Here is a 16,011-nt window from a genome sequence, read left to right as displayed (position 1 = left end):
ATCCTACATTTCTCACAAATGAAAAATATTTTGTTGAACAAATTCTGACGCTTAAATCTATTAGAATCCTTTTGAACCTTGCTATCATCCGCAAAATTTATGAGTGTCTCTTCTATCATTAGAGAATACTTGTAGCTCAGGGTTGAAATGAGGGGTCTTTGGTGCTTTCTGATGCTACATTACCCAAACTAGCTAAAATCATCAGTGCACCGATGTTGCTAGTTTGGGTAATGAAATGTCTGCAAGAAAACAACCAAGTTCAGGAAGCACTAAGGACTGCTCATTCCTTCTATTTCTACATCTACATTGTTTATGAAGATGTTAAAAAGTACTGGGCCAGGACGGAACCCTGAGATATCCCATTGCATATCTCCTTCCATGTTGACATAAATCCATTGGGGACCACACAGTGACAATCACATGTTATTGCAGCTTGTAGAAAAGAAAGCAATGGTCTATTTTGTAAAATGCTTCTCTGAAGTTTTAAGGGCGCTACATCCACAGCATTCTCCTGGTCTACTAATCTAGCCATGCTATAAAAGAAAGCAACAAAATTTGTCTGGCTTCCTGTTTTTAACAAATCCATGCTGGCTTTTGCTAATCAATTTGTTCAGTTTTTTTTTTAACTATGTTTTTCAAAATACAAATTACAAAAAAAAGAAAAGATGTGGACAGAACATCTACATACAATAACAAAGTCCACACAAAATTTAATGAGACATAGAAGATCCACTGACTTCTTGTTTAGATAATAACAACAGCCCATAGAGGCAGAGAGAAAAATGATTTCCATCCCTGCAGTTTTTTCATCTCAGATAGTATTTTGGAAATATTGAGTACCATGATCTGCACAAGTTTCAGTGGAGGAAAAGATGGCCTGATAGAATGGGGAGTGAATAAGCCTCACAGGCCATGGAAAAGAAATGTGCAAAGTATGATCGCAACCCTTTCAAGAATTATCATAGGAGTGGGAAGAAAATCAATGTTGTGGCACCCAAAACTATTTGATAAGACCTAGCAGAACAAACTGTATGTTTTTTCTTGATGTGTTTTGGAGAAGGATTTTGTGGTAGATGAAGAAATGCAGTTGAACTGATTTTAGCACTAATAAGTAGAGACAAAAAAGCAAGAATAGCTTGAGAGAGAGAAAAGACTTGAGGTTCCAATTCTTCTGCCATGTTGATTTAATTTTCATTTCCACATCAGATCATCTTGACTTCTGGCATAAAGTCTGCCAGAGTTGGCTCAGTTTTAACAAAGGCAGTGTGGGACATGGAAGGTCTGAAGATGTGGCAACTGCAGTACCATGAACCTGTATGAAAGCACAGGTCAATAATATCTTCTTGACAAGGTACTTGAATACATGATATGGAAAGAGTTATACCTACTTTATCTTATAAACCAATAGAACGGATTTCTCCTTACTTTACAAAAGTTGTAATAACAATGTATTGAAAGTGCAGAATGTGTTAACCACTAAAAAGGTAGAATGTGGGTTAAGTCTACGAAGTAGATCAGAAATGGAGCTCAGAAGTCCAAACACACTGGGTGAAAAAGCATTGTTAGGTTTCTGATCTTAGCATAGCACTCTAACCACTCTATGAAAAATTAGAGTAAGATGATAATGGTTCCTTTAGAGAAGAACAGAAATGAGGGCCACGTTTTTCTGGAAGGCAATGTAGCTACTCAACAATGAATTGAAGGGCTACCATCAGTGAGCTGTTGGACAGTATTACTTGGTCTGCTGTATGTATGTTTGGGTGGTTTAGGGGTGGGGAATTGTGGTGGGTAGGAGTGTGTTTGGAGATTGTTATGTGTGTTGGACCTGGTCTTTGGGTGTTAAGTGAATTTCGTTGTATGGGTATACTGTGTATATACGTACAATGACAATAAAGTTATTATTATTATTATTGCTCTAATCATCCTCAGTAGCACAGTCTCAGATGAGAGTTATCTCTATGCAAAAGGATGAATAATCCATTTAGATGGGAAACAATACCAGAGATGTCTACCTGTACTTTATGTAAAGTAAGCACGTGCATTAGGACTTCCACTGCAACGTTTTTGCAATGCAAAGAGATTAGGTGACATATAAGAGAAATCCCATTGCAGTTTGGGGAGGCTTTCCTACAAGTAATTTTAAAATCAAGTCAATCTTCGCAACATTTTATAACATTAAAACCAGAGTCATGTTAATTGTTTTTTAATAAATTTATTCAAATTATTTATAATGAAGGGATAAAAGAAAAACATCCTTGAATCTTTACAGCACCATAAAATCTAACCACTTTTAAGATGCTAGATATTCAAAAATATTGTAATGATCTCATTTATTTCAACATTCTGGTGAATTACTTTTTGAACAGGAAAATGAGATTCAATCACAGAATCTAAAACTCCTAATGCAATCAGCAGGGTACCCACTTTTATATTTTTAAGCGTTACAGTATCCTTAATCATTTTATCAAATTTTTGGGGGTACAGCTTGTCAGAAGCAGATTTATAATTGCTCATTACAGTTGATCAACATTATTTAAACAACGGTGGTGATGCCCAGAGATGGAAGTAGCAGTGCAGATTAACAACATGGAATGCCACCAATAGTTGTCATGGACCAAAGAGAAGCAGAGGAGATTGAGTGATTGGCACAACAGAACAGTATTTTCATCATCTATAGCAAATGATGCTACAGACATTACACAAGGCTTCAGACAATGTACAGATCCAGATTTTTAGACTGTGAAGTTACACGTCATAACCAATACATATCAAACTAAATGTAGGGAATGTCTTTCACATTCATGTTAATGACCAAATTTTCTACCACTGACAGACTTTCCATAATTTTCCTTTGGCTTTCATGTAGCTAAGATCATAGTCATTTTTTATACCAATGCTCCTAATTGGTATAAATCTGCATAATTACAAAGTAATGAACATACAGTAGCTAGGGAAGAATGATTTATAAAGCATGTTTCAAAAACAAGGCAGCTGTGCGCATTGATTTTTCTTGAAATGTTATTAATAATTATACTAATAGTTTTCCTGTGTCAGGTCTCTTCCAATTCTATGGTGCACAAGCCCTTTTTAAGCATTTGATCTGAAGAGATCAAGACAAGCAAGATAAGGATCCTAAATACAGTAGACCTATCCCAGATCTCCCCTCTTCTGTTTTTTGGTGTTGATTAGAAAAACTGAAAAGGAGCAACCAGTCATTTGAACATTAGGAAATTAGCAGGCTCCTCACGAGAATAGGGAGTTTCCACAAAGATGAAAAAATGGAAATGAGAAAGCAGGAATAGTAATATTGGGGACAGTGCATACTCCTATTTCATACTGCTTTATTTGTTAGGCATAACTCCTGAGTAAGGGTAAAATGGCCTCTTTGGTGGATGAGTGTGCATCCACTCTCCATCTTCTTACCAGAAGGGATAAGGACATTCCCAGTTCCATGTTGGATTCATAATTATGTTTCAAAAGGCAATGCAAGTGCTTACCGTTCTATTTTCTGCTTTCTCCCCATGTCCCAAAGTAAGTAAATAAGTCATGGGACAGTGGAAGAAAAAGATGGTGGCATGCCTCAGTCTTCGAGAGACTGAAATAAAGAAGCCTTCAGTCTTGCATATGAATTCTTATCTTGAGGTTTGCACCCTAGTACCTAAGAATTCTAAAGGATAAAGGACCTAGCAATGTTATATAATCCTAGATGTTGATATGATTCACTGAGCTGAAGTTATGGATTGTCAAGATGCTGGCTCAGTGAGCGTTAACTTTGTGGCAGAAAGCAGCGGGACACACAACCAACTCATTTATAGAAATTTCAGGATTCCCAAACCCCACTGAGTTGCTTCTTAAGGTGCTTATATTTTTTTTAAAAATTCTCTGCATCTACTCCAGCAGCAGCATAACCTCATAACCTGTGACTTCTCAGGTCAGAGGGGCAGGCTCACAATTGTGCCTTCCAGATGAGCCACTTGATTAACGGAAGACAGATGTTCTCTGCCTTTTTAACCAAGAAATTAGTGCCATAGCATGTCTGACATGCTCAGATTCAATAGCAAGTACGCTCCTCACTCACAGAGTTCATCTTATTCTGGCACTGTTCACTCAGCATCAGGCTGGTGGCACACTGAGTGATGGAATGATTCCTTTTTGTCATAGCTGCTGCAACTGTCTCCTGAATCAGTAGGTCTCCATCACTGTAAGTAAGACTGTTGACAGTAGAAAGCAAACTGTCAGTCTAATAGGAAACTTTCTCAATGCCTTATCGAAAGACCAAGTTCTTAAGTATCATAGCAAAAACAGAGGAGAAAAACAAAAGCTGTTTCTAACCATTGTTGTGATACATATTTTGCTGGCTTCACCAGGCATTATTTCACTTTGCAGCAGAGATGCCTCACCAAAGAAAGTAGAGGTTTTTGTTCAGTTGCAGCTAGAAATTGCCTTTGGTCCACCGGCAGGTGAAGTCACCGCTATAAATTCCTCTACCCTCTCCACGTTGAGCTGAGAGTCGGATTTCTTAGACCCATTCACCAGAATCTGGCTGGTTGGAGTTGACCCTTGTTGAAATGCTGGAAAGGGGGAGGATGGAGAATCAACAGTTAGACTTGAGTTAAGCCATACAAGAGACCATGCATATTCCCTAACTGTACTGCAAGAAAGAAATCATGCTGGGCTAAAATGTGCCATTCTCACAGATCTGTGAGAAAATACTGTGAATCACTTCATAGACAGAAAAATGCTATAGAAGTGAACATAAAATAAACAAAAACATTCTTGACATAAAAATAATGATTTTAAAACAATACCTTTCCCTAACAGTATACTGTATTTGCCCAACTGCAATTCCACCACACCACAATGTATCTAGAATTACAAAGTACCCCATATTAAAAAAAAATCATATTTGCTGAATTGGTTCTGCATAACTCCAGAAAAAAATATTATTTCATATGGCAGACAGCTAGGCAAAGGCACACAAATTACCAATATGCCCCTTTAAATTCTTCCCTCCTGATTCTGGCGAGGTTCATATAAAAAGAAAGTAAGGCCCTGGAGACTTCTACCTGTTTTGATCAGAAAGTGGTGAGGGGATAAGATTGTTCTGAACTATTTCCCCTTCTCCCCTTTAGAGGAAAGCACATCTGTTAAATGCAGTCGAAGAACAAAATGGCAGAAAAGGCACATCTCCAGTTTAGTCCTCCTGATCAGTCAGACTATCAAATTATATCTGAGAAGAAACTGTCTGTGAGGAAACAAAGTAGCCATCCTGTACTGGAGAATATTTGCTGTTCTAGAGTAAAGGTAAAATAATCCAAGCACAGGGAGATGCAGCTGCTAACTCAACCTTTGTTGTTTAAATATTTAAACAAAAATGAACTTAAACATTGCTACAAGCACAAAATGGGTACAGTTGAGTCATTAATGGAAAATTCTCTGTAAGAAGAGTGTAGCCTCATTGAACATTATCTTCCCTGCTGAGAAGGAGCGGATACAAACAATGCTGTGTGGTTTATTTACTTCCTTTCTAGCCTTTCTCTCCTACTGTTTTCCATTTTACTTTATCCTGAACCTCTGACCTCCCAGCTTAAAAAAAGAAGTGTTTCAGCCATGTTTGTTCATTTGTTTTTAGTTGGGCTGAGAATAGAGGAGGGCACAGCTCAGTTACTCAGGCCCTTCCTTGCATGCAAACCACTCTAAATTCAACTCCTGTCATCTTCAGGGTGGCCTGGAGAAAGTGAAAGGCTACTATCAACAGCATTGGGCTTGATGCATTAGTGATCTGTCTCTAAACAAACTCATCTGCAAGCCTTCTTCCATTGGGTGTTAGGTTTTCTTCTCTGTTCTGCTCTTCTCTCTGCAGGAAAAGTTTTATTTCCACTTTCTTTTCTTTCAACCCCAGATTCTACTTCCGTAATTTAGTTGTCCAATGTCCAAAGCAGTATATATCCACCTCAAAGATGCACAATTCTTTTGGGGGGTGAGCTGGCTATTGAGTGGCTTAATATTGTCCAAAGTGTTAATGGTACTAAGATAAAACTAACCCCACCCCACTGAATATAAATGTAATTATACACTAAACCTATACAATATTATGATCTTCATGATTACAATAAATCTGCCCAGCATCTTAACAGTTATAAACTGATGTAACTTTCAGGGGAGCTCTGGGGGACATTGCAAAATTTTCAGTGGCCCTGTGATGTGCATCTCTGATAAAAATTAGACATTCATACAATTAACTCTACATAGTATATAAGATTGCCCTATATATATTCACACACTGCAACTATCAGGATTGGCTATCATTCAATACATCTTACGTTGCCTACCTCACTTTACTTATCTCAGGTAGAAATCTACTCCATCTGCTAGGGATTAATAATCCCATTCTTCGCATGGAATTTTAGATGCCAGAAAGATAACGTTCACACATTACATGTGATTTAACATGCTGTGAGAATTCAATCACTGATTGTTTTTCTCTATGGTATATATACTGCTCAAAAAAATAAAGGGAACACAAGCAGAAGACGTCCGAGATCTGAATGAATGAAATAGCCTTATTAAATACTTTGTTCGTTACATACAGTAGTTTATACACTGCTCAAACAACTAAAGGGAACACAAAACTACTGTATGTAACGAACAAAGTGTTTAATAAGGCTATTTCATTCATTCAGATCTCGGACGTCTTCTGCTTGTGTTCCCTTTATTTTTTTGAGCAGTGTATATATATATATAGCTTAATATCATCTATTAATTCAGCCAACTGATGGTTTATTCAATAAACCATGATAAAGCAAATCATGATGGCTGACTGCTCTTAAAGAGTCTTGTACTGAGCCACAACATGAGCTATTCCAGACCGATGTTTCTCAACCCTGGCCACTACCAGATGTGTGGACTTTAACACCCAGAATTCCCCAGCCAGCATGGCCTCTGCAGAGAATCCCAGCTCTGCTTATGCTTAACCTGGCGGCGGGCAGCGGCCATCGGGTCCTTCTGGCAGGCAGAAATCTTTCTTAATTTTGCCACTACAGATTCATCTAGAGCAGAGGGTCTTCAAACTTGGCAGCTTTAAGACTTGTGGACTCCAACTCCCAGAATTCTCCAGCCAGCATAGCTGGCTGGAGAATTCTGGGAGTTGGAGTCCACAAGTCTTAAAGCTGCCAAGTTTGAAGACCCTCTGATCTGGAGCAGTGTTTCCCAAACTTGACCCTTTAAAGATGTATGGACTTCAACTCCCAGAATTCCTCAACCAGGCATACTGGTTGGGGAATTCTGGGAATTGAAGTCCATGCATCTTAAAATAGCCAAGTTTGGGAAACACTGATCTAGAGGTACCGGGGAATGAATTACAACCCGCCTCCATACAAATTCCGCACTTTCCCTAGAGATCATACCTCCGGGTTGGTTAATTCAGGCAGACCCCCACCCCCCATGACGGGCGCGAACTTCTTAAGCGTCCCCTGGCCCATCCCCTGCCCTGCTCCCCCCCCCCACCCCAGGGTGGACTCTCACCCGCCCTGCAGCTGTGCCTGGCGCGCACGATCTGCACCGCTTGCTGGTTCTGGAAGCGCACCAGCGCCAGAGTGATGTCGGCGTTCCAGCTGGGGTCTTCCTGCGGGCAGCGAAAGTCGATCTCGGCGCCGTCGTCCGTCACCACCGTGAAGTAGATGTGCCGCTGCTTCCACTCCACGCACTCGACGGCTTTGACGTGGGCGAAGGGCAGCTCCTTGCAACGCGTGGAGCCCCGGCTGCCGGCCTCGAAGAGCCGCAGCCCTTTCTCGCTCAACAGGCAGCGCTTTTTCTTCCAGAGCTGCAACAGCCCTCCGCTCCGCTTCTCCAGCACCCCCTCCCGCAGCACCTTCTCCGACGCCGCCATGGGGGCAGCCAGCGGGACGCTCCGGCCGGGAGGCGCGCTGCCCGTGGAAACGGCCGCGTGGTCCGCCGGGCGAAGCCGCGTTTTTCCTCTTCCTCCGGCTTTTCCCCGGGAGAACGCGAAAGCCCGCCCTCTGCCGCGTGAGCCCCGGCCCGGCTCCCCGCGCCTCTCTGCTGGCGGGATCTGTCGCTACATGCCCGCTTGCTTGCTTGCGCCGGGCTCTTTCTGCTTCCCACTCGCATTCCTTTCTTGCTCAGCCAGAGCCTCGCCCCAGCTTTGCCTGCCAGACGGCGCTCACGCCCAAACGCGGGACTGCTCCGTTGGAAGCCTTGAGGGGTCCGGCCCGGCGTGGAAGCCTGCCTGCTGAGGAGGCTGGAAGACCCATTCGAGCGCCGACGGGCGTACGAGGCGGCTCGGGCAAACAGCTAGGAGGGTGACTGAAGTCCCTGCTTTCATTTCCCCCCCAAAAAAGCAGCAGACGCGGACGGGTGAAAGGCACCGTTCGTACGCGGCCAGAGTTTAACACCGTGGGTAGGGGCATCCCATATAGTCCTGATTCTAGAAGTCCCTTCCTTTGACTGCTGTGGTCCAAACTAGGCCTCGCATGCAGATGTGCTTAACCAAAGTTGGCAGCTGTTTCGGGAAGGGAAGATTTGCAGTAGGGAAGTGGTGCTGGGGCTTAGCACAGGTTTAGAAAGAGGCAGGTTAAATTATGCAGAGAGGATTTGTGGAGGAGGGACACATGAGTAAAAAATGATTGTCACCGGATTGTTTGACACAGGCACAAGTAGGATGAGAACAGTTATTTTAGGAGCAGAATGGAAGTTCTCCTACCCAAAGGGGAAGTAATGCGAAAATCTAGACCTGTGAAAACTGACTCCTGCTGCATATCCTAGAAATTAAATTGTACCCACACGGTCATTGACCCGTCTTCTCCTAGTCCAGCTCGCACTGCACAGTTTTGCTTTCCTATGCAACTCCTCAGATATTATGTTAATGGTTTGCAGTGGCTGATACCAAGAGTAAATAAATGGTAGAAGACAAGGACAGAGGTTCACAATCCTCTCTTTGCGAGGCAAAACACCTGGCTTCTCTTTCCCCTTTGCAGAGGAGTTGCAAATCTTTCCCAACTATTCATTTTCTGCTTCAAATTATAGTCTCCAATTATTCTTTCAATGGGGGAATGGTAGTCATATGTAGTCCCCCTAAGCCACATACACCCAGATGCAATTATGAGCATAAGCTCAGCGACTACTTAATCATGCCTTTAATTGTGCAGGTGTTTCATAATGCTGAACTAAAACAACGCTGAGAATCTCCTGATAGGTTATTAGATAGCAAATGAAATAAGTTGTTGTCTCCAAGTTTATGGAGATTAGAAACGTGATATGCAAATTATTTTAAAGCAACTTGGAACATGAATGCTCTTAACTGAGGAATGAAAACTTGAACAGAAATGTAGAAAACATGACTCATGTTTATTATCTCAATGTTGTATTTACAATAAGGATCAAACGATTATTGAATCTATCCAGATATTTTTAGCACAACTGAAGACTGCAATTGTACGTTCATCTCCTTGAAAGAAAATTGCATAGATCCCTATGGACATCTATCTAAACCATATTTTTTAGGATTATGCACATTTCAAAAATGATTCATGAGAAATACTTAGCACTTCTCTGTTAATCATTAGACTAGCCCAATTTTAGGCCATTTCTGTGTGTGGTCCACTGTATGTCTTCTGAATCATTTATGAAGCATGTGTAGGCCTAATATCACACTTTTAGAAGTAGTATTGCGTAAATTGTTAATTCTGTTACTGCTAAACCTTGCCTTAGGTTTTAAGCATTGCTGGTTAAGCTCCTACTGAATGATGTTTTAATAAACATGTACTTCACAGTAGCAGCATGCTGTAATTATTCTAGTGCTGAAGCTATTAACTACTTCTTTCAATCACCAGTCCAAAATCTGTGGGAGAAGAAGCATATTAAGTCTGCGGTAGCAAAAAAACTAGCTGCTAATCCACTTTTCTAACACATTTTATTAAAAGGTATATGTTTCTGAAAATTGCAACTCACTTTATCAGAAATGCGATTCATGAAAAATCTTGTCTTTTAGTAAAATGTGTCTGACCAAAAATAAGACTGGACTGTAATCCTGAAATCGAAGCATACAGAACAATATTCCAGACTTATACAAATCATTTTTTTTCTATTTTCCTTTAAAAAGTAGGTTTAAGTATGAGAAACATATCTGACAAACACAGAGAAATTTGAGAGATTTTTGGGGTGAGTAGGTATTGATATCCCAATACTTTATGTACTAAGTAGGGATGTGAGAAGTTCTTGAAGACACAAAGTTTAGTGAAGACGAAGATAGGCTGGAAGGAGGAAATCAATATTACTCTAATTACCCTATTTTTGACTCAGATTGACTCAGCTATCCATCCTTCCGAGGTGGGTAAAATGAGGACCCAGATTGTTGGGGGCAATATGCTGACTCTGTAAAACCGCTTAGAGAGGGCTGTAAAGCATTGTAAAGTGGTATATAAGTCTAAGTGCTATTGCTATTTTTACCACTGCAATCCTAAAATGACTCAGAAATCACATAGTAACTCTGCATGTGGAGAGAAAACAGTTTTGCGAAAGAGAACTAAAAGGAATGTTGTAAAAGAGGATTGTGGAAGGAGGGACCTCTATGAAATTAAGGCTGACAAACAACAAAAATCTCAGTTCACTATTCCCTGCTATTTTCTGGATCCTGCAACCAGGAAAAGCAAAGCTGTTGCATCTAAAGTTAAAGTTACCTCTCAAAATACTAATCAGTGGAAGAGTAAAATAGCACTTTCCCTTTAAATAAGACAGATTTAAAAATGATGAATTACTTCAGGAGCCTGTTAAAGAAGAATAATGTCCATAAACTTTATTTGCTTATCCAAATAAATTAATGGAGCTCTGCTCTTATCTCCCCTACCTTGTTGGAAACCTGGAGAAAAGAATTTAAAATCAGAAGTGGTGCAGCAAGAGGAATTCAGGAAATAAAGTGCTAAGGGAGAGAACAAAGACTGTTAGGGTTAGACCAGAGTGGAAGAGGATACCCCTCAATACTCCCCAAAACACATTACCAATCATTTCCTGATGAACTTCAACCTACCCCCCAAAACAAAAATATGGCAAAGCTTTATACCTTTTACACAGATTTTGAAGTTGTGATGGGAATATGTCAGGAGATAAAGTACAATTTACACTATTTTCCAAAATATGTGCACTTAATGTTTTAAGATAGATTTACTCATAGGCAGTGTTGTAGATCAAGGGGGAAGACTAGTGTTGAAATGCATCCATCCAAATACTAAGCAAAGCTACCACTTCTTAACTTTGAAGCCCAGACAATGAAGCAGAGGAATGTTTGCTTTAGAAAAAGAAAATACAGTTATCAGCCTGGCATTGAATTTGCATTCAATTTCTCTTTCCTGTGTGGTGCTAAATCAAGGACTTTTCTTTCTCTATTATTTCCTATTTCAATAAGAATTATTATAATTATTTTTTATTACAATAGAAATTCACTATTATATAAGTAGGGGATGGTGTTTACCTCAACTGTTATTCCATATTTCACGTTGTATTTGTGATTTGATCAGTAGAATTTTTAGACAACAATTTTGTTTAGAACTTTGATTTTTCTGAATTTGCAGGTTTTTTTATTTATTCAAATCATACCCACTTACACTCTTCTAAGAAGATTGTACTTTATTCTGAAATTTTCTCTTAAGTTGCCATCTGTAATTTGAAAAGTTCTACATTTTATTGCCTTTATCATTAAAAAGCATTTTACTTTTTTCCTCTAACAAAGTTTGGACTTATTTGACTCTTGTAAGATTTCTTTTTCTCAAGAAAATAGGGCTTGTTTTCCAAAAACAAGGATGTTGTGAGGATGTTGCCCTTCTTAAAATAATAATATTCAGTTTGACTTTAAATCAGTGACAGGCCTGCCAATATCTCTCACAAACCGAGTCAGGGAAAAGATGTGAGTTGCCTGTTGGAAGATAGGGACTCCCAGGGCTTACCAAGCTACTATCCCGTAGTGGGTTTCACTTACCTTCGGTACCAGTTTGGAACTGTGAGCACTCATGCGGGGCGCTTCTGCACATGCACAGAACCTTCTGCGCATGCACAGAGCGTCCGTGATGATATCCTGGCGGGTGGGTGGAGCCTCCTGCCGCCACTACCGGTTCACCTGAACCGGTTCACTGGTAGAAATCCACCACTGCTACTATCCCAAAGCAGAGTAGGCCCAAAATCTGAAGACCAGAAGGCTTCTGTGACCCTACAGAGACAGCTATCCACTACAAAATTCAATAAATAAATGTAGAAATATCAATATAGTTGAATACGTAGTTTGATAAATCACATTAAGGATACTGTACCTTTGTTTGTGTTTCCCTCTTTTGTGTTGCCTTGTTTTGCTATGTTCAGTAAATTAAGCTTGTTTTGTTATGTTAATGATGATTTCTTTGTTTTCATTCAACATTTTTAATCCATATAGTTAGCATCTGATTTTCTCTCTACAAGGAGTATTTTTCCTCTATATATTCAGATAGCTCTTTCTGTATTCCCATTTGTCTTTTTCTAATACTGGTGATCCTTGGCTTACAACCAGTTGCTTCACCACCATTCAAAGTTACAAGGGATTTCGAAAAAGTTACTTGTGACTGATCCTCAAAGTTAAGACTGCTACATATCCCTCCCCTGTTCCCATAGCCACACGATTGCATTTCAGACACTAGGTAACATTTACAACCAGTTGCAGCATCCCATGGTCATGAGACACTGATTTGCTATTTTTTTTGTCATTTTCTAGCATAAAATGACACAGAAATGGCTGCTAGATATATTGGATTTGCTTAATGACCATATGGTTCACTTATCATGTTAAGCAAACCATGTGGCTCGCATTTACAACCAGTTGCTGCAAAATGGGGTCTATTTGGTCTGCTATGACAAAAAAAAAAGCCAATGTAGTGGTTAAGGTGTTTAAATAAGAATTGGGAGGCCCAGATTCTGGTCTATCCTCAGCCACAGAATATCAAAGGTGCTTTTTTTTCAGGAGGCAATTGGACTTTTTTGTTTTTTCTTTGAAGACATTTCACTTCTCATCCAAGAAGCTTCTTCAGCTCTGACAGGATAGTGGGGAACGGAAGGATTTATATTCCTTGCAGACAGCTGGTCATTTGCAACCTTTTAGAGGGCCGTTGAAGCACTTGGAGGTTTATCTGTGTCCTCAGGGTCACCTGAGTAGTATTCCTGGTTCCTGTAGTCTGCAATTTTTTTTCTTGAAATCCTACTCCCACACCATTCGTATCCTGTCAGAGCTGAAGAAGCTTCTTGGATGAGAAGTGAAATGTCTTCAAAGAAAAAAACAAAGAAGTCCAGTTGTCTCCTGAAAAAGCACCTTTGGGATAACCATGACCTGGATGACTGAGAATCTCCAAGCCACAGAAGTTCACTGGGTTGTTTTGGGTGAGTGATGTCTTCTCAGTTCACCTTGCCTTATCAGATAGCTATTATGGTGGAAAAGTAGGAAGCATTGACTTGAGCTAGTAAATGAACTTCATCTACTTTATTTTGTATGTTAATATTTACACCTTAACATCTCACAGCTACCCACCCAAATAAATATACATTGTTATTTTCTTTATTATTATATCTTTTCCTGATAGCATTGTATGAGGGAGGATATTCTCTCATTTCTTCAGAGACTTTCTGATTATGGACAATTAACACTTTTTATTTGGTAACATTGCATGAACAGGTCATATAGGTAATAAGTTATTTATCTTTTTAAACAAATTTAATAAAACTCCCTGAGTTTTTTCTTATAGAGTGACTGCCACATGGAATACTACGGTAGTTCTTTTTTCTTTTAACAGTGATTGTCTTTTTATCCTGTTTGGCTGCCTCCTTTAACCCTTCCCCTCCCCCCCAACTTCCTTCTTCCTGCCTGCCTGCCTGCCTTATTGTTATCCATTTAATCCATTTAACAGAGCAATGGTTTTACAGCTGTTCTTATTTTAACCAGACTTGATTTAAAAATAGACTTATTTGCTCCGAAGACTGGTATATCGTTTGAACTAAATACAGACCCTAACCTGAAATATTCAAACATAAAATTTGGCCAACTTAGTTAAAAACATTTCTCTGTTAAACATTTATCTCCCATACATGGATAGGCATTTTTATTTGAAAATACAGTACTGGGAATGTGCAGTGTCTGCCTAGAAAGCAGATATTATATGTAATATCCAGAATACTGCCAGTAGAGGTCAGCAGTCCTTTTGAGAACAGGAAGGGCACAAAAACAACAGGACAGCAAAACTGTGTTGCTGCAAATTTGCATGTAAAATGCTTATATTCAGAACACAATCATTTTGCATCAAGTGATTTTAAGTGATTCTAAATCATTCTAAACCAAAGGAAAAAAGTCACAATGTTATTTCAGAGAGAGGTAAAAATGCGGTTGCACTTATAAATGCAGTGAAGAATATCCAAAGCCACTTGTCTTTATATTTTTCTTTAAATTATTTTTCTACTTGTTCTACTTTCATTTCTCATTGCAGAGTTAGATATTATTTTTTCACTTTTTAGCTTGTTGCCCATATTGTTCTTAAGTGTGTGTGTATGTGTGTGTTTGTATACGTAAATAATCTAAACCACTATGGTCATACTGGGAGGTTGGCCTGCCTTGAAAAAAGGAGAGAGATGAGATGATTTTAGCCCATAGGAACAAGGGAGAAAATTAATTTAAGAACAGATTCAAAGAAATGAAAAAACAAAACAAAACAGCTAAGTGAATAAAAGCAGAGCAGAAAAAAATTACTAATAGATTCTCCTCCTTTGACATGAGGAACAAAAAAATATTTGCCTTGAGACTTCAGGATAGGCAAAACTATAAAACTAAAATGGAAATGAATATGTTGACAAAACAATATGTTTATATTACACAGTGGAAGGAGCCCACTATCTCCACTTGCACTAAGTAAACAAAGGGACGGGTTTTAATGCATGAAGTTCATCTGAAAAGAACCACTTTTAGTTTTTTCTCATTCAGACATAGAAGTTGTAAGTATAAGGCCCAAGCATTCTGAGTGGCCTTTTCTCCTGTTGATATCTGTCAGAGTCATCTGGAAAAATCCCCAATATTCCAGAAGGTTTTTTTTTTTTCCTCATTAGACTTTGCCTCCTGAGATCAAATTGGAGGATCACATGATTTCCAGCAGTGACTCTTGGAATGAGATGCTCTACTCTGGGTCCCTTGGGCAGGCATGAGAATGGAAAAGGGGATATAGAAGAGAATGCAAGAAAAACCCCCACATCCTTTTGGCTCAGGTTTCAGACTGTAAATTGTGACTACAAATCTTTAGGCACTCGTCCCATGGATTAAAACAGGTGGGTTTCAGAGGTGGGTTTCAGCAGGTTCTGACCAGTTCTGTAGAACCAGTAGCAGAAATTTTGAGTAGTTTGGAGAACCGGTAATAAAAATTCTGACTGGCCCCACCCCCATCTATTCTCTACCTCCCAAATCCAGCTGATCGGGAGGAAATGGGGATTTTGCAGTAACCTTCCCCTGGAGTGGGGTGGGAATGGATATTTTACAGTATCCTTCCCCTGCCACGCCCACCAAGCCACGCTCACAGAACCGGTAGTAAAAAAATGTTTATTAAAAGAAAGCATACAAAATTCGGCTCCTGGAACTGTTTCTATTTCCTTAATGGTAGACCCAACAGGTCATGCAAGTGGGAATAATTATGTGACCAGAAGGGAAGCATTAGAAAAGGCTGAACTTTGAAACGGAGTGTTCAGCAGAATCAAGAGGCTCTGCCTCCCTCTGAATGAATTAATTCTTATGGGTGATTTCCCCCCCTGTCCCAGTTCTAACTGGATCTGACCCATTTTGGAATTTGAGCCTTCTTTTGTCAGCTGCTTCTACCATAGTAAATTTGGCCTGACTGATCTGTTTTCAAAGGATTATCCAGCTGATGGACAGACATGGAACCCTGAGTCCCTTCTCACAAATTTGTTCCAACAGTCCATCAAATTTGAAAAAATAAAAGTTTGTAAGACAGA

At 39.7% G+C, this 16,011-nt stretch overlaps 1 protein-coding gene across 1 annotated transcript; it reads right to left on the bottom strand.

The window, feature by feature from the left end:
• Positions 1-2,196: 2,196 nt before the first annotated feature.
• Positions 2,197-11,733, bottom strand: PHLDA3 (pleckstrin homology like domain family A member 3). Its single transcript, XM_034414223.3, has 2 exons — positions 7,525-11,733; positions 2,197-4,571 (listed from the first exon to the last, which is right to left on the bottom strand). Exons 1-2 carry the CDS (start codon positions 7,886-7,888, stop codon positions 4,423-4,425), a joined length of 513 nt encoding a protein of 170 aa, XP_034270114.1. The 5' UTR covers positions 7,889-11,733; the 3' UTR covers positions 2,197-4,422.
• Positions 11,734-16,011: the final 4,278 nt, after the last annotated feature.

Source organism: Pantherophis guttatus, chromosome 3, assembly GCF_059756535.1.
Source record: "Pantherophis guttatus breed Tessera chromosome 3, ASM5975653v1, whole genome shotgun sequence".
NCBI classification, from domain to species: Eukaryota; Metazoa; Chordata; class Lepidosauria; order Squamata; family Colubridae; genus Pantherophis; species Pantherophis guttatus.
The sequence above is the reverse complement of the archived record's forward strand: the minus strand, read 5'-3'. Positions and strand labels throughout refer to the sequence as shown.